The sequence below is a fragment of the Meriones unguiculatus genome, chromosome 12 (assembly GCF_030254825.1).
Source record: "Meriones unguiculatus strain TT.TT164.6M chromosome 12, Bangor_MerUng_6.1, whole genome shotgun sequence".
NCBI classification, from domain to species: Eukaryota; Metazoa; Chordata; class Mammalia; order Rodentia; family Muridae; genus Meriones; species Meriones unguiculatus.
The window spans coordinates 26,964,172-26,988,686 of NC_083360.1; the positions used below are offsets into that span (position 1 = coordinate 26,964,172).

The 24,515-nt window shown below is 43.6% G+C and overlaps 1 protein-coding gene across 1 annotated transcript in view; it reads left to right on the top strand.

Annotated features, from left to right (window-relative positions):
* Stk32b (serine/threonine kinase 32B) overlaps nucleotides 1-24,515 on the top strand; it is a 238,495-nt gene that overhangs the window by 74,934 nt on the left and 139,046 nt on the right. Inside the window, exon 3 of the mRNA XM_060365405.1 lies at nucleotides 9,159-9,310. Within this exon, the coding sequence (XP_060221388.1) occupies nucleotides 9,159-9,310 (152 nt within the window). The remainder of the gene's footprint in view (nucleotides 1-9,158; nucleotides 9,311-24,515) is intronic.

Below are 24,515 nucleotides of genomic sequence, written 5' to 3' on the forward strand. Positions count from 1 at the left end.
TGAATTAAAAACAGACATCTTGCTGAGTGGTAGTGGTACATGCCTTTAATCCCAGCACTTGGGAGGCAGAGACAGGTGGATCTCTGAGGTGGAGGCCAGCCTGGTCTACAGAGTGAGTTCAAGAACAGTCAAGGCTACACAGAGAAACTCTATTTCAAAAAAAAAAAAAAAAAAACTCCACATTTGGCTAAGGCTGAGGATCTGGCTTGCTTCCATGTATGTGGACCTACCTGCATTGCCCATGTGGCATGCTGAGGTTGGCTACCCAGAGGCTATTTAAAGTGGGCTGGCTTTACCCAGGGTCAGATGATTGTTCAAGGTTCCTGAATAAACTGCATTGAAAAAAAAATAAAAAATAAATAAAAAATAAAATAGGTTATCTATTATATATATATATATATATATATATATATATATATATATATATATAATATCTATGGTCCTTGGTTGGAGTATCAATCTCAAAAAAGACCTCTCTACCAAGATTTTTTGGTTCCATTGCTCTCCTTGTGGATCTCCTCTCTCCTCCAGGTCTTTCTATCTCGCCCTTCTTTCATAAAATTCCCTGCACTCTGCCCAAAGTTTGGCTATGAGTCTCAGCATCTTCTTTGATACCCTGCTGGGTAGAGTCTTTCAGAGGCCTGCTGTAGTAGGTTCTTGTCCTGTTCCCTGTTTCTCCCTCTTCCAATGTCCATCCTGTTTCCCTTTCTGAATGAGGACTGAACATCTTACCCAGGGTCCTCCTCCTTGATTAACTTCTTTAGGTGTACAGATTTTAGTATGTTTATCCTATATTATATGTCTAATATCCACTTATAAATGAGTATATACCATGTGTGTCTTTCTGTTTCTGGGATACCTCACTCAGGATGATCTTTTCTAGTTCTCACTATTTGCCTGCAAATTTCATGATTTCCTTGTTTTTATTTTATTTTATTTTATTTTTTTGATAATAAAAATAAGTTGAAAATGTTGTTTTATGTTCTTTAAAGCTAATTAGCTTCTTTTTAATTTATTTTATTTTTTATTAATTATAATTTATTCACTTTGTATCCCCCCATAAGCCCCTCCGTCCTCCCCTCCCGATCCCACCCTCCATTCCCCTTCTTCATGCATGCCTCTCCCCAAGTCCACTGATAGGGGAGGTCCTCTTCTCCTTCCTTCTGATCTTAGTCTATCAGATCACATCAGGAGTGGCTGGATTTCCTTGTTTTTAATTACTGAGTAGTATTCCATTGTGTAAATGTACCACAATTTCCATATACATTCCTCAGCTGAGGGACATCTGGGTTGTTTCTAGATTCTGGCTATTATGAATAAAGCTGCTATGAACATGGTTGAGCAAATGTCCTTGAGATAACCTAGAATCCCTGCACAGATTTGACCCATGGCAGCTCAGTCTACAAGTGGGTTCCCAATGGGAAGACGGACTGTCTCTGACATGAACTCAGCGGCTGGCTCTTTGATCACCTCCCCCTGAGGGGGGAGAGCAGTCTTACCCAGGTCACAGAGGAGGACAATGCAGCCAGTCCTTATGAGACCTGATAGGCTAGGGTCAGAGGGAAGGGGAGGAGGAGCTCCCTATCAGTGGATTTGGGGAGGGGCATGGGAGGAGATGGTAGAGAGAGGGCAAGGTTGGGAGGGAACGAGGGCTACAGCTATAATAGAAAGTGAATAAACTGCACTTAATAAAAAATAAATACATTTAAAACTGAAAAATAAAATAAAATTGGGCAGCTTTGAGGGGGACAGCCCACCTCCCACTTAACCTCTGTGGAGTGGTCTGCTGTACTACAAAAATCAAGAGACAGAATTTACATCTCATCTTCCTCTCATGTAACTACACAGGTTTTCAGAAGTGACTACTAAATTAGTCAGCAGAGGGAAGGCTCTTTCTGAAATCATGCATCTGGTGGTTTGTTTTAGATTTGTTTAGATGCAGAACAGTGCTGTCTCCAATCTCCCATCTTCCCATCTTCTGTTTGATTCCCAGTCCTCTTCTGAGAATGCAAATGAGAAGCAACAGAAACAAGAGGCTCTGATTGGTGATATTATCCACCCACTGCTGTCTGCCTTCAAACATGGTCTCGGGGCTTCTGGAGCCTGCTTGAGTCCCCACAGGCAGAGCCCCTGAAGGCCTCTGTACACTGTACAATTGCTTCCTCATACTTTGTGTATCAAATTTACTGCACATTGAAGAATCCCAGACCTTAACTTTAAGTCACTGATTTTACTTCCTGGAAGATAATATTTGGGAAGTTTAACAGCATACCCTTTTTAACACATTGAGATTCAGATGACATTTATTGCCCTTGGACATTCTACTTCCTTGATATCCTATAGATTCTGTCCTGGGGTGCAGGGTGAATTTTGAATGACTCAATTCAGACAGAGAAAGAGAGGAAGGTTGTTCAGGCTTTCCCCCCACTGTCCTGTGTCTGCCTTGAGCAGATGCATAGTGTGTGGGAGCAGAAGGGGCCCAGCTTCCTACAGAAGAGCATCTGGAAGTGGCAGGAGAAAACCAGCACTCGTCAGCCCACTTCCCCGGCACTGTCTCATTGCCAGCATATTCCACCAATCCTTTCCTCCTGGGAGGCAGTGTCAGTGGTGATAACAGATGGAAAGGTGGAGAGACGAAGCTTGAGTCTCGAGTCTGAATAAATAACTGAAACCTACCTAGGCTTCCTTTCCTGCCTCTACACAGGTGGGGCAGAAATGGCAGCTGTGGTAGGTTGAATAGCAACTCCAAAATCATGTATTCCTGATCTTTGGAATATGACCTTTTTTGGAAATACACTAACAACCTCATCCCTGGGGGCAACATTTCAAGATGCCACCCTGGTATCGGAAAATTCAGATAGTATTAAGCCTTACACATACATACATGCTAACAAGCCTGTAATCATTTATTGTGTGAAGCCAATGCAGTGAGAGACTTACAACAGCTATGATAAAAATAATTCTAAGAACATACTGAAGTCGAAGCTATGTGAATGAGGTCTTTCTCTTATGAAGTATCCTACTGTTCTCTACTTGCCTTGTTCTTGTGAAGCTGTGAGACAGTGCAGACTCACATGTTGTCACATGAAGGGAATAGCAGAGATGCGATGCGCACTGGCCTATAGGTGTCATCTGAGCACAGTCTGGTATGTGGCACTAATCTGTCTCACCATCAGGAGTACTTCTGACTATTTCAGCCTACGTGCCCTCCTCCACCCTGTACTCGCACCTTCACCATATCGAACCCTTCTCGTTCTTAATTCACATTTCCCCTTTCACACCCTCTGCATTCTATCCCCGTTCCCCTGAACCCTCCTCATGGCCCCTCTTCAGTTTCTTGTATTCTGTGTGTACTCCAATTTAAACACATATATTTAAAGATTTAAAGCTAGCTTCCACATGTGAGAATGTGTGGCATTTGTCTTTAGGTTTGGTTTCCTTCATCAGAATGCTTGTTTTCAGTTCCATCCTTTACCTGTGAGTTTTATAATCTCACTTATCTTTATGGCTGAATAATATTCACACATATTACATTTGAATGAATGAATATATATCACATTTTCTTCTTCGTTGATTTGCTAGTGGACAGATGTCTAGGTTGTTTCTTGTTCCTGGCTATTGTGAATAACGAAGAAATGCACATGGATGTTCAAGTATCTCTGCAGTAGTTTATAGAGTCCTTTGGACATATTCCTGGGAGTGGTAAGAGTAGAATAGCTGGCTCATGTGGTAGATATCTTTCTGGCTCTTTTAGGTACCTTCACACTCATTTCCACAGTGACTACATCAGTTTATACTCCCACCATTAACAAGAGTGTTCCTATTCCGCACGTCCACACCAACATTCGGCTTTTGCTTTTGTGTTTGTTTTCATCTTAGCTATTCTGACTAGGATAGGATAAAATTGCATAGTAGTTTTAATTTGCATTTCCCTGATGGTTAAGGATATTGAACTGTTAAAGAATGTTTCTCATCCATTTGTATATCTTCTTTTGAGAACACTGATTAGCTCCATGCTACAATTTTTTCCTGTTTTTCCTTCAATTCCTTCACCTGTTTGTTTGAACAGTCCTCTGTTTCTTTTGTTTCTTTAAGTGACTTAATTATTTCTTCTCTGAAGGCCACAAACTATTTGGCTGCATCTTCCTGTATTTCTTTATGGATGGGCATAATCTATATGACTTTATCTTCCTCTAATTCTTTACACATTTTATTTGTTTCCTCCATTAACCTCTTTATAAACATAGGTGTAAGGTCATCTTCCTGAATTTCACTTATGATAGGGTGTCAGGGCTGCTTGCCCCTGTATAACTGGCTTCTGGAGATGCCTTATTTCTTTGGTGTTTGTTGGTTGTGCTTTCATGCTGGCCTCTAACCATCTGAATGTCTTAGATGTTGGCTGTTAGCTTCTGGTACCTCCTGGAACCCTGGGGTGGGGAGAATTCCCTTGGCAGGAAGATGGTTCTTCCTGAAGGAGGCCTCCTCAGCTTTTTGGGTATGGTCACCGAATGGCCGGTGCTTCTCAGGAATTGTCAGAGCTCACCTCAGGTGTATGGACCTGTGCTGTAACTGTGGTCATTTGTAGTCAGGAGGGCTCTCCTCTCACCAGGGGAAGTCCTGAAGACAGCTGCCCTGCCTCTGGGTTGCTTTCTCTGAGTTTAGTGGGCTGCTGCTGCTGCTCTTACACTGTGTTTGCTGGGCACAGCCCTCTTGAAGAAGCAGGGTTTGGTCAGTTTAGCTAGGGAGATAGGTGGTACCTTGGTGCATTGTCTGGGGCTGATTCCTTGGATCCCAGGCTTCTGTAGGTCTAAGGTTGGAGCCCTGTACCCTGGTAATCAGTGGGAGGTTAGCACAGCAGTCCTGCATGCAGCAGGAGGCTAGAGTCTTCAGGAGCCCAGAAACTTTTCCAGAACTGGGTGTCCTGAGGTCAGACCTGATGTTTCTTCCACTGTGGGGTTTCCTCCCGAAAGGGAGTCCCAGTCTGTGGTGTTTGGGGGGTCCACAGTTCAGTCTGGGATGGTGAGTAGAGCATGCAGGTGCAGGCGAATCACTTCTTGCTGGAGGCTGGGCACCTGTAGGAACCCAGGGACTTATCTCAAGATTTTTTTTTTTTTTTTGGTGGGGATTAGATTCAGCTGAATGCCCTGAGGTCAGACCTGCTATTTCCCTCACCATTGTATTTCTTCCCGACAGAGAAACCCAGTCTCTGGTGCCCTGGGCTTACAGTTCTATCTGGGATGGTGAGCAGGGCACACGGGCAGGTCTCTGGGCTGGCAGCTGAGCACCTGCTGGACCCCAGATGCATTTCCAGGGATTGTCTGAGTGACCTGAGGTCAGTCCCGATTGCTTCCTTCACAGTGGGGTTTTCTCTCAACTGGAAATCCCAGTCTCTGGTGTTGTGGGGCCCACAGTTCAGTCTGGGACAATGGTCAGAGCATGCAGTCATGTGGCTCTTGGTTGGCGACTGAGCACCTGACAGGACCCAGAAACTCTTCTGGGGTTTAGCTGTGTGACCCGAGAATGGGCCCAATTGCTTCCCACACCGTGGGGTTTACTCTCATCTGGGAAATACAATCGCTGGTGTTTTAGGACCCATATTCAGGCTGCTGGTCGCTGTGCAGTCACTGCTGTCCTGCTCATCAGATACAGTGTCCTCTCAGCACCACCATCTTGGATCCCCCACCCCATGCTCCAATTTTTAATTGGGTTGTTTCCTTGATGTTTAATTTTTTGAGATCTTTGTATAGTCTAGATACCAACCCTCCATCAGGCGTATAGCTGGTGAAAACTTCTCCCCATTCTACAGTACGCCCCTACTTCCCTTGAATGATTGTGTCCTTTGTGAACAGAATATTTTGAGTTCCATGAAGCCCATTTATCAACTATTGTTCTTAATACCTGAATGGCTAGGCCCTTTTCAGAAAGTTTTTTTTCTTTCTGTGTATATAAGCTAGACTGTTTCCATGCTGTCTCCTCCACTAGGCTCAGTGTCCAAGTCTTACATAGAGGTCATTGATCCATTTGAATTTGAGTTTTGTGCAAAGTGAGGCCAGAACTGTGCTGTTTTTATTTTTATTGCTATATCTTGATGATAAAACTTGAAACCAGTGATACCTGCAGCAATGTTTTTAGTGCTTGGGATTGTTTTGGCTATTCTAGATATTTTGTGTTTCTATATGAATTTTGAGATTGTTTTCTCAGTTTCTGTGAAGAATTGCATTGGAATCTTGGAGACTGAATCGAATCTGTAAATTGCTTTAGTAGGATAGCCATTTTTATGTCAGTAATTCTTCCTTAAGTGTGAGAGATCTTTCCATCTTCTGATGTCTTCTCCAATGACTTAAATACAAGCTGTTCAGTAGCTTGGTTAAATTTTTTTCCAAGATTTTTTTGAGGCTATTATAAATAGTATTGTTTCCCTTATTTCTTTTTCAGTGTATTTCTTATTTTTGTATAGAAAAGCTAATGATTTTATGTGTTAATTTTGTATCCTGCTACTTTGCTTAGCATATTCATCAGTTATAGAGGTTTTCTGGTGGAATCTTTAGGGTCTTTTTATGTGATAGAATCATATCTGCAAATAAGGATGCTTTGTTTCTTTTCTATTTCTTCTTTTTTTGTAAAGGGGATTCTTTATATCTTCTTTAACTTGTCTTATTGCTGTAAGACTTAAAGCACTATATTGATCGAGTGGGTAGACTCTTGTTCCTGACTGTAGTGAAAATGTTTTTTTCCTCTGGTTTAACATGATGTTGGCTGTGAGATTGTTGTAAATTGCACTCATTACATTGATATATATATATATATATATATATATATATATATTCCCTATATCTTTAATTTCACAGAATTTTTATCATGAAGAGATGTTGTTTTACCAAGACCTTTCTGTATTTAATGAAATGATAATGTGGTTTCTGTTCTTGAGATTATTTATATAGTGGAGATCAGTGGTTGATTTACATATGGTGAACCATCTTTGAATCTCCGGGATGATATCAACTTTATCAAACTGGGTAAACTTTTAGGTATTTATTAAATGTGGTTTGCAAGTATTTCACTGACAATTGTTGTGTCTTTGTTCATCAGGGATATTGACTTATAATTCATCTTCTTTTTTGGGTCTTTATCTTGTTCTGGTATCAGGGTGTTCAAGAAGAAATTTGGAAGTGTTTTCAAGTTTGAGGTGTGGTAGAAGGAGTTTAAGAGCCAAAAGAAATGCACACCTTTAAGAAAACAGTATTTTCAAGACACGAACACACAGCATTGGTGATTGTGTACATAAGACAGCACAAGCCAGTCAACACCCCAGTATGGTTATGGGAGCAGTTCATAAAGATCCACCTATCCCAGTGATGCTGGGGAAAGGAGAATTGGGTTTCTTCAGAAATGTGGTCCCTGGGAAGCTACCTTGCTCCAATAAATTTTTCTATACCCATATACAGTAAGTGGAGTCTGTGAGTTTAATAAAGGACACATGAAATTGAGACAAAACAGTGGTGGCCAAGATAGAGGAGAAATTAAGAGGGATGGTAAAGAAGGATGGTTTTGAACAAATACATTATTTTCATGTGGAAAATTCTCAAGTAATATAAAAGAAAAAAAAGAGGATTTCTGGGTGTTATTGGTAGTGTAGCACATAGTGTGGACACACTGGATAGGATGGAATGTGAAAGTGTGGGATGGTAGTACACTGAAATGATGGGCAATTTAGAATTTATGAGTTATTTATCTCTGAAGGTTTTCATTTGCTATCTTTAGACCACTATTGACTGTGGGTAACTTAAACCCAGGGTAGTTGTTGATTTTCTTCCTGTGGTAGCTAAATGCCACTTAAGAAGTAATTCATCAAGGCATGGGTCATTTTAACTTAGAGCTTAAGATGATACAGTTCACCATGGATTGCAAGACATGGAGGCAAATGACTCCATGGTGGCAAGAGTGTGTAGCTGGGACTCCTCACATCTTAGAGGAACAGGAAGCAGAGAGGAAACAGAAAGAATAACTGGGCTATAAAACCCCAAGGTCCAGTTCTAATAACCCATTTCTTCCAGTAAGGCTCTACCTTCTAAAAGTTCTACAACCTTCTAACAGCACCACCTGCTGGAGACAGTGTTCAAACACATAAGCCTCTGGGGAACATTCTACATAAAAACACTGTATCCCTGGACCCACACTGTCATGGTTATCTCATAATGCAAAATACATTCATTCCACTACTTCAAAAGTCTCTGTTTCCCTTAACTATCCCCATGTTGTACAAAGTCTCTTCTGAGACTCATACGGTCAAATGGTAAACCTCTATAAAATAAGAACAAAAGTCAAGTCATATACCTATAATATACAAGGCACAGAACAAACATTGCCTTTTAAGAAGGGAAGACCTGGAGGGTAGCAAGGAAATATTAGACCAAAGCAAGATGGAAAGCCATCATGGCAAACACCAAGTCCTGCAGCTCTGCACGAGGCACCTGAGGCTTGTGCTGGCATCTTGTGTGCTCTAGCAGGCTTAGGTTTCTCAGCCTCTTCAGTTCTGTTGCCTGTGGCACAGATATTCTCTCTTAGGTTGGCTCCACTTTATTCCTCCTGGTTTCCTCAAGCATCTAAGGGATATGGTCACTGAGGCATGGTCTTTAGCATGCACACACCAATATCAATGGTGTAATCCCAGGACAGAATCAAAGCATGCATGCCCAGATGTGTCCCATGGCTATGTTTTCTGGTGATGAGGGTTTCCCTGTGAGTGTACAATGTGTCCTGAGGTTGGAGCTTCTGGATTCTGGGACACACAGCATGTATGTGTGCATCTCAGGGTCATAGTCAGGGGCATGCAAGCTTGAAAACTGCAGTTGCTAATGGTTTTACTGGGCTGTGAACTTCTAGAGGGCAGGGCTGTTCCTTCTATCTTCTGAATCTATGGCTGCATTTCCAGTGTTGGTCCACAGCCATTACTCACTGTAGACACTTAAGTGCTAAATCTGGTCTGGTGCCTTCTTTATAGCAAGTGGTTGGAATGAAGGAAACCCAGGCATGGAACGGATTGTCAATGAGGGTTTGACCCTCCTCCTCCTCCTCCTCCTCCTCCTCCTCCTCCTCCTCCTCCTCCTCCTCTTCCTCTTCCCTTATCATGAGTGTTATTTCCTCTGGCTGTCTTGCAGGTATGCATCGTACAGAAAAGAGACACAAAGAAGATGTATGCCATGAAGTACATGAACAAGCAAAAGTGTGTGGAAAGGGATGAGGTGCGGAACGTGTTCCGGGAGCTGCAGATCATGCAGGGACTAGAGCACCCCTTCCTGGTGAACCTGTGGTGAGTGGGGAGGTGGCTTGGCCCCCAAGGGTGTTGTCCTAGCACTGTCAGATGGTAAAGGATTCAGGTATCTGCGTTCACAGCCTCCCAAGTATTCTGTGGGTTATGTTTGCTAGTGAACCTTCAAGCACTTATTTTAATTCTGTTCTCTTATTGAGAGCATCAGAGTTAAAAACAGATTTGTTTCTGTGTATTTGAAGATATATGTAGCAGGTTTTGTGAGAATACTAAATGGTATTCTGAATCCAGTATTTTGGAAAGTCCCACATATTGTGTTAATGGCAAGAAAGACTTGAAGCCTGGAGTTTCACTTCATATATCATGGCTGTCCTGAATGAAGGTGCTACATTCCATCATCTGAACCTGACACCCCATCCACTATAATACATGTTTCTGGAACTTCCTTTCCATTCTATACCTGGCCATTATTTGCACTTTGAATTTGTATTCTAGAGATGCCAACCTACCGATAGTTCCCTGCCTCTGGGCCTTTCTTTGTACCTGGCATCTCCCTTTTCTAAGTTAGTCAGGCACCCCCAAATTCTCCACTGTTCCCCAGATTTTGCTTATGCATTCTAGGCACTGCTGTGAATTTCTCCCTATTACTCTTTGTTCAGATGGGCCCACTGAGTCATGTTAATAGTAAGCAGACAGATGGAACTTGAAGGCAGGCTGTCTGCCTTTGTGGTCTCCCTCTGACTCCTTGATGGACACTTCCTAGCTTTGCTAATTGCAGTTCCAACTTTCTCCTTGGCAGACTCCTTCCTTCTGGCCACCCTGTGCCACCTTTCTTGTCCTCTTAGGGGTATGATCAGTATGGAGGTGCATGTTGGGTTCATAAGGACGTTCTACCTTGTATTAATTGTTTGCCAGCTCTGGATTTCATTTCGTGGAGGGTGAATTACTGCAGCCTTGAGAAGGCTCACTCCCATCACTCTTTCCCACTGACAGCCTTCATGATTGGCACGAGCAGAAGCCTAGCATTGATTAGTTTCCATGACAGCTTTGCCTCTGTGGAATGAATGATCTGTGTTCCTGAGCTGTGATAACCCAAGCCGAGCTGTCAAGCACAATATTTTCACCTGTGTAAAGTGAAGTGGCCATACTCTCCTGGGACTAAGACAACCCCAGTGAAGGAGAAAGAGGAAAAAGAATTGCAAGCCAAAGAGTGAGGGTGGTGCAGTGTTTGGGGGAGCCTTGGTTAGGGACAGGATGAGGGAAAGGAGAAGGTAGCCTAACATTTTTCCTCCAAGCCTGACTTCACTGGTTCTGATTCCAGCCCTACAAATGCCATCAAGGAGGCAGCTGTGGACCAAGAGGGACCCAACCCAGCACCAAACTTTGATGAGGAGATGGAAAACCAAGAGCTATCAGGATTATATTATAATATGATGGAAAATTGTATAGGAAGAAAAGAATGAAAGCCACAGGAGAGTGGAAGGGAGGAGAGGAAAGAGAAGAAGGGAGGAAGGGACAAGGAGAAGGAGGGAGAGGAAGCTAGAGGGAGAAAGAATATATGATGCTGGTGCTGTCTACAAGTCAGGAAGGAAACAATTACTCTCACTGAAATAGACCAGCATTGCTAGCTGCCTGACCCTGGAGTCCACTCCTCCAGAGCTGGGAGCAGTAAGTATTCCTGAGTACAGCACTTATATGGCAGCTTGGGCTGGAGAAGACACAGGCTTTGAGAGCAAGTCCACTTGCCTTTCTGAGTCTGTTTTCTATTCTGTAAGGTCAAAGAGATAAGATGGTAATTTCATGGTGTTGTTTAAAGACCAAGTGGAGTGATCAGAAACAAATAACCTGCTCAATATTTGACAGGGGTACCCCTTCTATGAGTGGTCTCTATGGTTACCAGGGTCCCTCCAGGCTGGCTATGGCTGAGAATCCCTCCACTGGGTTACTCTTCCCATTCGCCTGCATGGCTTCATATCCTCCCTTCTCCTTCAGCATTGGACTTTGGAAAGGTATATTCTGAGTTTTGAGAACTAGGCTGTTGGTTTGAATAAAGGTTAGTGAGTAGGCAAGTCTTTCACATTTTCATAGTGTGCCTGAAGTTCATTTCCATCAGCTTCAATGGTTGTGTTTACTAAACTCACTGCTAAGATGCACTGTAGAACTGGGTAAGGGAGACACTTGCCACAGCTCCTGAACTTAGTGTTAATACTTACAGCAACAGTGCTTCTAGACCCTTCTATGAGTAGACAAAGAACAAGTCAAGACATGATGCTTATATGCTACTCTAATATCTTTTATTAAAACAAAATTATGGTAATCATTTAAAGACAGAACTGTTCTCAGGGAAGCAGGGAGATTCGGAGGCTTAGGAGGGAACTGAGCGCCCTCAAGATCTGCCCCTCGTAAAACTGCCACCGTTTTCTTAGAAGTAATCCCAGACAGCTCCCAAAGGAGCATGTGCACGAAACAGCACAGTTAAGCTTTGCCAGTCTGTCCAAAAGGGCAATTCTTACCCAAATGCAGTGGCTGACTTGTGGCTGAAACATCACTGTAGCACCCAAAAGACCAAAGAACAATCTCTGACAGTGCTGGGCTCTGATACCATGTCCAATCTATCCTTCCACTTCTGCCCTTGCTAGCATCTTAGTGCATTTTAGTGCAGCTATACTGAGTGGTCTTTAATTAAGTGGTAACTAAGACTTGCTTTGCTCACCTCTGCAGGCTTTCATATACCTGTTCCTCTGCTGGAACTCCACTACTTGGTGTTTCCAGGGAATGCCTGCTGTTTCTTATGCAAACACCCGTTTAATAGACCAGTTTTCACTGGACTCCTGGTGGAAGCTAGGTACTGTCCTGTTTTCCAGGTGTTCAGAGATGGAATAGCTCTGTATCCTCCCAACGATGCTCAGCTGGTTATAGGATAGGGCAAAAATATCGTGTTCATCCGCCTCTTCCCTTTGCAGTCCTCTCCTCCTGGAGGGGCCCACGCCTTCTTCTTCATGTGTCTTTAGTGTCTGGTATGCAGGAAATTCAGATGTTCAGAACTGCTACTTTTAACAGGTGCTGCAGTAGATAACAGTGACAGACCTGAGTGCAATCATCACTCCTCATCTTCCACAGCTGGCAGAGGAGAGAAGTCAGGCCCACACTGGCAGCACCATGCTACCCTCTCCTCCCTTATACTTTCTAGTCACTCTTCCTGGTATCCACATCATTACTAAAATAATGAGATTCCAAACACTCACCATGTCCTGGGGACCAAGAGGTATCACGTCAAACCCTGACACATAGAAGAACAATGCTGGTGAGAATTTTTACAGTTCTGTGATGTCACTGGCTTCCATGTATCTAATCCCACTCTCATCACCATGGTAACCTCTGGCATCAGAGTAAGAGGCGAGGCTGCCTTGTCCAGGGTCATTTCTCATCATGGACTCTCCTGGCATGTACACTGTTCTTGGTGTCTTTGGCTCAAACTTGGAGGACTACAGGTTTTCATTCTTATTTCGATGGTAAGGAATTGTTATTTCTGCATGGATGGTCTCTGAGTGTAAGCCACATGACTCCCAGGTGTACCTTGTCACTCAAGAGTTGTGTGAGAAGCCAGTGGCCACACTGCAAATTAAGGCTCAGGAATGGTGCAGCTGGGCCAGGGGGATTGGCTGTGTATATCAGGAAATTACTAACAGACCCAACAGCCCACCAAGGAGCAATACAAGAGTCATGTGCACAAGCAAGGACTCCCAGGATTTCCTGCCTGTGTTGAGGTGCCATGACATGGCACCTTCATGTAGATTTCTCTGACTTCTTTTTGTGTTTTCAGTGTTTTTCTGTAACAAAATCTCAGTTAATATTGCCTCACATATGTATTTGTTGTGATGGTTAAATAACAGAATAAAAGCAACCCAAAGGGGGAGGGATTAATTTTGGCTCACAGTTTGGGAGATTATAGTCCATCGCTGTAGGGAAGGATGGGTCTGGGGCTCGATTTGATGCACTGGGCACCAGTGTTATGACTTGTTAGAGCTCAGCAGATCAGGAAGCAGGGAATTTGGTTGGAGCCAGACTACAGCTAGGCTGTAACCCACACAAACCATCCTCTGGTCTCCCACTTCCTCTAGCTGGGAGACCAACTTCCAAAAACCCCACAACTTCCCCAATTAGCACCATTGAATGAGCACCTGTGTGAAATCACACGTGGGATGCTTCACACTGAAACCACGACACCACGCTTTTCAATCATTGCAGCGACAGTGATTTATTGTCACTTACGGTGTGAGGCTCTTTCTCTTTTATCTCACTGAATCCTCAGTACCATCTGATATGATGGATATTTCATCTCCAGCTTACCTTCAGAGGGGCCGAGGTCAGGAGGCTAAATTAGTCACACAAGGTTAGAAGCTCACCTTAGCCTGCACCCAAGGCAGATGAGAAGCTGGAGTGTGCTGGTAAATTCTTAACCACCAGCTCTCCCCCAGGTAGAGTAAGGGGACAAGCCCTGGTGGCCAGCGGTTTCCATTCTCTGAAGAGTAGGTTGATTATATCTATCAAGCTGGCGTCAGGCAGCTTGCAAAACTTCTGAAATTTTTTGCAGTTGATTCCCAGTATCACTACAAGCTGGCTCCCGAATGCTCTAATGGGCTCAAATCTTACAGCATAGCCCAAGGTCTTTAAAGCTCGTGGGCCCAGAGCTAGGTCTCTAAATTATCAAGACAAGAGAGGAATGCATTTCAACACAAGAGAAGAGGGGTGATGAGTATCAAAATCTGTGGTCTTGATGGTTCATAACCTTTGAAAGGCTTCAGTTTCCTCACTTTCAAAATGGGGAAAACACCCCACCTCTTCTGTGCTCTAGGAGGCACAGGCCAATTGAGATCCAGGGAATGACAGCCCTTTGGAAATTCTAAGGTGTCATGCTATGTACATTTTACACTTCCTTATTTGAAAGCCTGTGCATTTGCTGGTGATATATATTCGTGGAATTGCTGACAGGAGGCAGCAAGTGTGCAGATAAAGCCCATGGATGTTAAAGTGACCAAGAGATTCCATGTTAAGTTCATATCCCAAGGAGCACCAAATACCTTTTAATGGGAAGCCTTCACCCTCTTGAACCACTGTAATTAAATGGAGTACAGTGGGGTCCTGGATCCCTGTGTGTCAAAGTCACATGACAGCCCCCAACCATCCCCTCATCCTCACAGCCTCATCCCACAGATCTTTATCCCTGATCCTTCCTCTGCCTGGGCCATTTTCTCAAGACGCCTGCTGGACAGTTCCTCTGCAAATTTCACATCCGGACCATTGCCTGGCTATTTAGTGAAGTCCCCATCACAGTCAGCATCCATTCTCCACAGCTGCTTGAGCACTCAACTGTTAGGGCCTGAGACACTCGAGAGCGTACTCACCAGTATCTGCTGAGGGATGCACCTCGGTGCCGTAGAGGCTACCTGGTAGCGAGACAAGGAGCTACTGCCTCAGGTCTCCCTTTCTGCTTCTATATGCCCCTCCCCCACTGCATCATGGGCAACCCTCACCTAACCTGGATCATCTCCCAAAGGCTCCAGCTCCTGACCCCACTAAGACAAACCTGGAGGCCGAGTCTTCAACCCCACTACATTGAGGGACCCACTCACAAGGCAGCAGCATCTGATGGGATTCGCCAAGACCCAGTCTTCAGATCTCCTGACCTTCCTGCTCTCCGCAGGAGGATTCCTGCAACGTTTTCTCCCTGCATTGTTGATGGTGAACAATGTGACCTCACCCACTGATCCTTCTGAGGATTACCTGACCCTCCCTGAGGAATGGTGGGGCATGGTGTGACATGGACAGATACATGGTGAACACTGTCCAGAATTTTGCCAGATCTCCTCAGTGCCTCTTCTCTAAGCCTAATCTCTTTAAGAATTTATTCACTTTGTATCCTAGCTGTAGCCCCCTCCCAATCCCACCTTCCCTCCCTTTTCTCCTCCCATGCCCCTTTCCCAGTCCACTAATAGGGGAGGTCCTCCTCCCCTTCCCTCTGATCCTAGCCTATCAGGTCTTATCAGGAGTGTTTGCACTGTCTTCCTTGTGGCATAGTAAGACTGCTCCCCACCTCAGGGGGAGGTGATCAAAGAGCCAGAACAAAGAACTCATGTCAGAGACAGCCCCTGTTCCCCTTACTAGGATACTGAGGTGACATGGACTACATCTGTGCAGGGGTTCTAGGTTATCTCCATGCATGGTCCTTGGTTGGAGTATCAGTCTCAGAAAAGACCCTTTTGCCCAGATTTTTGAGATCTAGTCCCCTCCAGGTCTTACTATCTTTCCCTTCTTTAATAAGCTTCCCTGCATTCTGCCCAAAGTTTGGCTATGCTTTAATACCCTGTTGGGTAGAGTCTTTCAGAGGCCCTCTGTGGTAGGCTCCTGTCCTGTTCCCTGTTTTCTCCATATTCCTATGTCTATCCATTTGCCTTTTCTGAATTAGGATTGAGCATTTTACCCAGGGTCCTCCTCCTTGTCTAAGCCTGATCTTAAACACATATTGGGGTCTCCCTTTCTATCACTTTGCATCTGCAGACTTGGGCTGCTCTCCTGCACCACCTCTCAGTCCTCCCTAGTGAGATTCCAATCTTATATCTTGGCATAGTTGAAAGAAAAGGAACATAGTGAACACACTTGGGGAACTTTAGATGAAAAAAAAAGTGAGCTTTAGAGTGTGGGGGAAATTTCCCAGCATATGTAGGTCACTCCACTGAGGACTCCATTATGACATAGTTGTCTGGTTTCCATGACTGAGCAGTGCCTGTCTCCCGAGCCCATAGAAGGCTCTCACTCAGCAGCTTGGAGACATGGCCAGGAGAAGTAGCAGATGCATTGGGCTGCTCCACAGCACCTTCAGTGGATGGCTTCATCCATGACAGTATACACTGGGTCATGCCCTGTATGGAGCAGCTACCAGTGTTCACAGATAGGTTTAGGTGCTTATTTTGAGCCATATAAGTGGTCGGTCATGTGTAAATGAGGAGTCTTCGAAGATGATGACATATAAATATCATTTTCCCCTGTGATTGGTGAGGACTTCATGGCTGATTCTGAGGCCAGATGTGTGTCAGGCATCTCCTTCATTGCTTCTTCAATGAAGCTCTATGCCCTCCTCCTGCATGTCGATTTCTCTTCTTCATGCCTGGAGTGCCTGACCCATGTCCAGCAAGCCATCGGAAAGATCATCAGGTCAGTAGGTATCTGAGTTGGGTCCCTGTGGTAGTTTGTATGGGAATTCCACTCATAGACTCATGGGTTTGAATGCTTGGTCACCAGGGAGTGACACTATTAGGAGGTGTGGCCTTGTTAGAGTAGGTGTGACCTTGTTGAGGAGTGTGTTGCAGGGTTTGTTTTTATTTTTTGGGGGGAGGGAGGTGGTCTTTAAAGTCTCAGTGTGTCTCAGTTGACTTCCTGCTGATCTAGATGTAGAACTCTCAACTCCTTCTCCAGCACATGTCTGCCTGAACACTTCCATGTTTCCAACCAGGATGGTAATGGACTAAACTTCTGAACTGTAAGCCAGCCCCAAATAATGTTGTCCTTTGTAAAAAATTTGTAAAAAAAATAAAAAATAAAAAAATAAAATGGTGTCTCTTTATAGCAATAGAAACCCTAACTAAGACAGTCTCTGAGGACACAGAGGAGAAGCTGCTGTGTATTATATTGGGGGAGATGGAAGGACAGAGGGGTAGAAACAGGAAGGACAGAGGAGTAGAAACAACCCTCTGGATCCACATTTAGCCTGGGGCTCGACATTTACACTTGATGATCTACAGGGTCTCAGTGTCACACTCTGTCCCCAGTAGAGCGAGGGGAGGAAGGAAGCATCATGCAGAGGGACCGGTGTGTCCAGATGTGAGAGCTTGTCCCTCACCACACCCGCTCTTGGCATATACACAGCTCTAGTTGTTTGGGAACAGTAGCGGGTCTGTGTCTGTTCTGTCAAGCACAACAGTTATATGAGATGGGTCACTCCTGTCTTTCCCTTCTAATGATGTGCCTTTGTGCAAAGTTCAATGAGAGGGAAAATCAACCTACATGATTCTTGAAATTTCCAAGCTGTCTACACCTGCCAGTCTGCACAGCAGGAGTAATGAAAGTCTGATGAGCCAAGTCAAGTGCAGGACGAGGGTGGGTGTGGGCCTGCATGCCAATCTCAAGGGACCTCTGGGTTTACAGGCATTCTCTTTGTGATGTTGCAAGGCACACGGGGTCTTGGGCTGTACCAACCAAATGCCCAACTTGAGGCAGGCACAGGAAATGAATAGGGCTTTAATTAAAGTGGTTATTTGTGCAGAAGCAACCTACACATGGAAGGCTTGTGTTCTCAGCACTGAACAGGAAACGGGGAGTCTAATAAGGTATAGACAGAGCAGGTGCCCCAGGGACTTGTTTTAACGAATATATTAAGTGTCTGTCATTAGCACACCTTCGTTGCTATGTGACCGTGCACTCTTGAGCATCTGAAGACACACTGGGACTGTGTGTGATGTTGAGCTGGTATCTCCAGTTTCGATTACCCTGTAAACCTGCCCCTTGAATGCATCCATGTCCCTCTCTGTATTACTGCATGCTCCAAATTAGTGGAGCTGGTTTAAAGATTTTATTCTGTTCTCTTTAAATTCAATTTTCTTTCCTTTTCTCTCTGCCTTTCCAAATTGTCTAAGCTTTAAGATGTTATTAAACCACGAAGTTTTGCACTGCATTCCACAATCTGGGCCTTCTGCAGAGCCTCCAAACTCGGCTACTTCTCAGGGTTGTCCAGGTACCTCTACTCAATAGGATTTCCCTCCATTTCCATGCACCCATGAACTCCTTCTTGTACCAGAAAACCCTGCCCAATGCCCTGTTTGCAAAGTTTTCCCAAGCTTCTCCAAGGATGCCAAGGAATTCAGTTCTTTGGGTGAAGGGAAAAAAAGTCTATAGTCGCTGTTGGGAGTGTAGAGGATCTGTAGTATCTGGTGTGTGTGTGTGTGTGTGTGTGTGTGTGTGTGTGTGTGTGTGTATCCTGTGGAGGTCAGACCTACACATCAGGTGTCTTCTATTCATTTCTACCTTATTTATTTTATTTTATTTTTGAGATGATCTCTCATTGAACTTTCCACTCAGCTAGACTAGCCAGCTAGTAAGCCTAAGAGATCTTCTGATCTCCATGTCTGACTTCTTATGTGGGTGCTGAGGAGCCAAACTCGGGTTCTTATGTTTGCAAAGTTTATCCATGGAGCCATCTCCTCGCCCTTCTGCCTCCTTTCTCATTCTGGATTTAAATACCCTGCAGAGGTCCAGGTCTCCAGAGTGGTTGAGGAGCCTACAAGAGGTGGGACCAGGTGAGAGGCCTTTGCATTACCAGAACACAGCCTTGAGAAGAGTGTGGGACCCCAGTCCCTGCCCCTTCCTATTTCTCTTCCTCCTTGTGAATGGGCGTTTTTCTGTGCCTTGGCTTCCCCTGACACTCCTGCCACAAAGCAACAGGATTACCTTATCATGCCCAGGAGCCTCCAAAACAACCCTTTTCTCTTTCCATATTGAGCACTTTGGCCTTTATTACAGTAATGTAAAGTTGATTGACTCAGTATTCCTCTGCTGTTTGGCTGAAAGGAAGCTCCCAGCAAGCCAGGTTAGAGAAGCTCTCTGGTGCTGTTCGAGTTGAGACCTGCAGATGACAGGCTCAGCTCAGAATTTCACATCAGCCACTACAGGACTTTACAGAACGTACTGAGTCTCATTTGCAGGATGTCTGAAATAGGAATAACGTCCAGTTCTCAGATTAAGGTGCCAGTGCCCATTGACTCCTGCCACTTGGCCAGCCAAAATGCCCCCTTACTTCTTGAATGTTTATAGGTCTGCACTTTGTCCTCTTTCTTCCCAGCTTCTTCTACTTGGAATTATGATTCCTTGCTCTGAAATCGCTACATCTATTTTTAGCATTAATTTGTTTGTAGGTGATGTTGAGAGCCACCCACAGTCATTTATGAGTTTGCCAAGATAGCTGGACACGACGGCTCTATTTTTAAACTGGTTGCAAGTGTGAGCCGTTGTTTATGAAGCAGCCTTGCTGTCCAATTCCACCCACATGCCACTCCTCTCGAGGGCTCTGGTGATGAGCAGGTTCTTAGGGATCCCATGGCAGATGGAAGAGGCTTCTTTATTAATATATTAGCAAACACTCCACGCTTCCTTGCCACTGCCTGCCAATAGCAAATCTGGAGGACTTGGCATGGCCCCAAAGCTGGAGTGGGCCTTTCTTCTCCAAATCAGGTCTAATTGGAGAGATGCATGAGTTCGTATGTAGCTGCAGGAGTGGACAGCTGGGGTAAACTCTCTCCCGGAGGGGACCCCCCTCCCACCTCCCTGTGCCTGTGAGTCCTGGGGAAACTCTCAGACTGTGCTCTTGGAACCTGTCCCCACGTTGCATGGCTCTGGGCTGTGAGAGCAAGCACCAGTCGCCAAAGACTTTCCAGGTACCTCTGAGGTCAGAAACTACTGAGCCATGCCCCTCCAGGTGGAGTTTGTGGAACGGCTGCAGGCAAAGTCCAGGCTGCCCATTGGAACTCTTCCATGGAAGAAGAGATGGTCAGAAAGTGCACCAAGGCTTGCTCTGTTCAGGCTATGGCCTCTCCCACTAGGACAATGGGTCAGGAAGTGGATGGCACCTCTTACGGATAGGTGGGAAGAGGCACAGGACATGTTGGCAGGATGATGGAGGAAGGACGAGGTAGAATGTCCTATTTGGAAAAAAGCAGCTCTACCCCTAGGTGCACTCAAACCCATGTCCCTGCCTGAGCCCGCGTTCTCGGCTGTATCTATGCTCTTGTATTTGCTGCGGCTACAGTGTTCAGTGTACAGTTTCCCACCCAGCCACACAGACCTGAAGCTATCCCTGCTGATGTGCTGGGTCATCAGGATGTCCTTGAGGAAGATACAGGCCTCTCTCGCTTTAGGAAGATCCCACTTGAGATCTGTGTACAGCTCAGCAATTGATAGGCACACTGTCCCCACTCTTATAGTATGGGGGAAGGAAAGCATGGGAACAGAGTATTCCTATTCAGGGTGCTCTAGATAAGAAGAGGAGAGCTTCCTTCTTCCGGTGTCTGAACTGTTGGTCAAGAAGCATGCACCACCCCCACTTGGGGGTCTGAAGGCACAATCCCTGAACTTTAGTCTTCTGCTGTCTGTGATTTTAAGAACCCCCTGGAAACCCAATGTAAGATGCAGTAGCTTGTGTGTATCTTGGCAGTGAGCGCTTGTGTATGATGCCAGTCACACAGTGGGTATTGACAGAACTGGCTAGTTGATTAACCTCAGCTCAGCATGCACCCAGGGGCAACAGAGTCTTGGCTGGGGAAGTGGATTAATTGCTTTCTCTTGCTGTGATAAAGCACCATGGCCAAATGCAACTCCTGGAAGAATTTATTTTGGTATCTGGTTGCAGAGGGATGATGGAGAAGCATGCAGTAACCAACAGGCTTTGGCAGCAGGAACTGGAAGCTGAGAGCCCATAGTTTCAACCACACCCACAAAACCGGAAGTGAAGCAAACCGGAAGTGAATCAAACTGGAAGTGGCCAGGGAGCTTTTACTCTCTAATCTCACTCCAGCAAAACAGCACTATCTAAATCTCCCTAAATAGCGCCACAAATTAGACAACAAGTGCCCAAATGCTGGAGCCTATCGGACATTTCTCATACAAACCCCACAGTATGGGAAAGCTTTGGGCTTCAGTAAATGAGAAAATTGAGGTAGAGTATTAGACAAGGAAGTCAATCTCTCTCAGTTCATTTCACTCATCTCAGAAGAAGAAATATGCTTTCTTATTGCTATGATAATATATCACACATTGTTCAGGACACAGACGCTCAACAAAACGCCATCTTTCCATCCCAGCTTTCCCAAGTCCGTCTCCTTAGATTGCCTTTTAATGATATTTTTCAGCTCTGAGCAATTACATTATGTTATTTTTTTGTGTGACACATAGTAGGAATTTACTTTATTTTTATTGCAACCTAGAAATTCTATGATTTCATTTATGGTTTTGTTTTTGTTGTTGTTTTCTGAGACAGGGTTTCTCTTTGTAGCCTTGGCTGTCCTGAACTTACTTAGTAAACCAGGTTGGCCTTGAACTCATAAATCCACCTGCTTTTGCCTCTTGGAGTGCTGGGATTACAGGCATGCACCAATGCACCTGGCTTCATTTGTGTTCTTAATACATTTTTATTAATTAAATTTGTTACCTGATAATTCATATGTGTATATAATTCATTCTGATTACTCTCACTACTTACCATCTCTTGTCTCCTTCCCACATATATATGCCCCCTCCCTACCACTACAGATTCTTTTCCTTTATCTTTTTGTTTTGTTGTATGACTCACTTAGTTTAAATAGGGCTGTTTATCTGACCATGTGTTTGGAACTAGGTACTAGGGGCTGGTAGGCCCACCATTGGATATATAGCTGAAGATAATGACTCTCCTGCATCTCACGGGAATTCAGCCCATTGAGTCCTCCCCACCACGATATAACCAGTCTTGTGCAGGGCATGTAACCACAGCCGGTATAAATTTACGATTGCTGTTGATGTGTCATGTCTAGACATCATTTTGCAGCCTTTATCCCCATCTTTCAGTTCTTAAGAGTCTCTCTTCTATGACATTCCATAAACCTTAGAGAGAGCGGTATGGTATAAATGTCTTGTTTAAGGCTGAGAACTTAACTGTCATTTTTTTTCTCAGCACCTTAGACATCCATGCACCTCTGTATTTACTATCATTCATTGCAAAGAGAGGCTTCTGTGAATAAAGCTTAGCATAGTATTTGCCTAGGGGTAGGAACACAAGTATTTAGAAGGCAGTTTGATATTGTGTCAATTTAGAAAAAAAAATATTGTAAGTTCTTGCCTAAGGCATCTGACTTCCTCTGCCTTTGTGTGTGTGTGTGTGTGTGTGTGTGTGTGTTCACATTCACATTACTGGTTAGAAACACTTTCCATGGAATAGGCCTCAAGTCTAAGTAGAGAGCTTTTGGCTAGCCCTTTGACAGTCACGCCATTGTTGCACAGTAGCCTCATCTTCTCTGATAGGTTGATATTTCAGTTCAGGGGGTTCACAGCTGGGTAATACTGTTTGTGCCTTTTCTATTGTAGCAACCTACATAGCATCTATCACTACCATGAAAGCTAGCCAGCAAGTGTGACACTTACAGCTCAGTCAAGCTTGATTTCTTTGTATTTTGCAACCAATGTGGTGTCTTAAGCAATGTGGTCTTATCATGTATTTTTGATTGGCACCCAAGACTGACAAGAGCCTGTAATATTTTAGGGACCCCTGAGCAACAGACTAACTATTCCTAAAGAGGTATCCCATACCTTTTTATTTGTTTATTTATTTTTCTTAGTAACTGCTGGTCTCTAGAAGCAGAATTATCCAGCCATGAAGAACATCCCTTTTAACTTGTTTTTAAATTATATTTTAATTGGGTTATCATATAGTCATTTTCCATCTGGTGTTTTCACACATCCTCTGTTTTAGTTAACACCACTACACATACATCATTTCCTCATCATCTCACTCCCCTCCCCCCTTAAATCTTTCCACTCCCAATATTCCCCTTTCGTGTTCTTAAAGCATACCCACCCCTCAACAGCCCCTTTTTAGCTTCCTGACTTCCACAGATACTCCAAGATAATTCACAAAAATAAAGATTCAAAGATGGATCCACATATAAGAGAGAATATGAAGCATTTGTCTTTCTGGGCCTGACTTAACTTACTCAGTATAATTTTAAAATTCATCAATTTATTCACAATTTTAATAATTTTACTTTTCTTTAAGACTACACAAACTTCTATTCACTCAGGACTGTTTCTTACTATGTTAAATAAATTTTGATATATTGTGCTTTCATTTGATCTAAGTCTAAGATTTTATTTCTTTTTTTATTTCTTCAGTGACCAATCTATCATTCAGTAATGTGCTATGCTATTCAATCTTCAGGAGTTTTTGTACTTTCCATACTTTCTCTTGATGTTGATATCTTTTGATGTTCCATTACGGTCATATAGAATTCAGGAGGTTATTTTATTTTTTCTATGTTGGCTGAGACTTGCCTTGAATCTTAATATGTGATCTAATTTGAATAAAGTTCCATGGACTTCTTAGAAGAACAAGTATCTCTAGTGTTTCAGTGGAATGTTCAGTAGATACCTGTTAGGTTCATTTAATTTCTGATGTAATTTAACTCCAGCATTTGTCTGCTTATTTTTTGTCTGTATCACCTGTCTATATGTGAGAGTGGAACATTAAAATTACCCATAATTATTGGCCTGTGTTAATATGTGGCTTTAATAGTATTTGTTTTATGAACTTTGATGTATATATGTTTGGTATGAATATATTTAGAATTGTATTATCCTCTTGATGGATTGTTTGCTACATAAATATGAAGCAATCTTCTTTTCAGATTAGTTTTGATATGAAAGTTATTGTGTCAGACATTAGAATAGCTGTGCATTCTTGGTTTTTTGTTTGTTTGTTTGTTTGCTTGCTTGCTTCTCTTGAAATACCTTTTCCATCTTTTCATTCTTTGGTGCTGTCTTTGACAGTAAGATGTGTTTCTCAGAGTCAGCAAAATGATAAATTCTGCTTTCTAATCCAATCTGCTAGTCTGTGTCTTTTTATTGGAGGAATTGGGAGGACTGATATTCAAAGTTATAGTAATTCTTATCTTAATGTTTGTTTGTAGTGTTTTCTTGGAACTTTTTGATTAACTATCCAGATAGTATGTATTTTCCTCTGTGGCTTCTTTGGTATGTTTATCTTTCTCTTCAGTCCAAAGTGTTTTGTTTTGTTTTTTTCAGCATCCTTTGTAGAACTGGCTTCATGGTCATAAATTTCTTTGTCATACTAATCCCACCCATGTAATATTCAGTGTTCTTGTCTATTTTCTTCTTAAGCTTGTGAAGTGACAGAGCTATCAGAGGGCTGTGGTAAATACAACTTTCATTCAGAGAAACAAATAGTGGAAAAATAAACTGTCTTATCAGCACAATGTTTATCTCTCTTATGGAGAATGGTGACTGGTGGCCTGACAATGGGTTCTCAGCATATAGGGAGTTAGGGAAGAGTGAAATAATTGAGATATCCCACCATCAATTGTATACACTCCAAAAACATGTGTGAGCAGCTGCTGATGGGATGAAAATGTCTCTCTGAAGAGCATTTGCACTG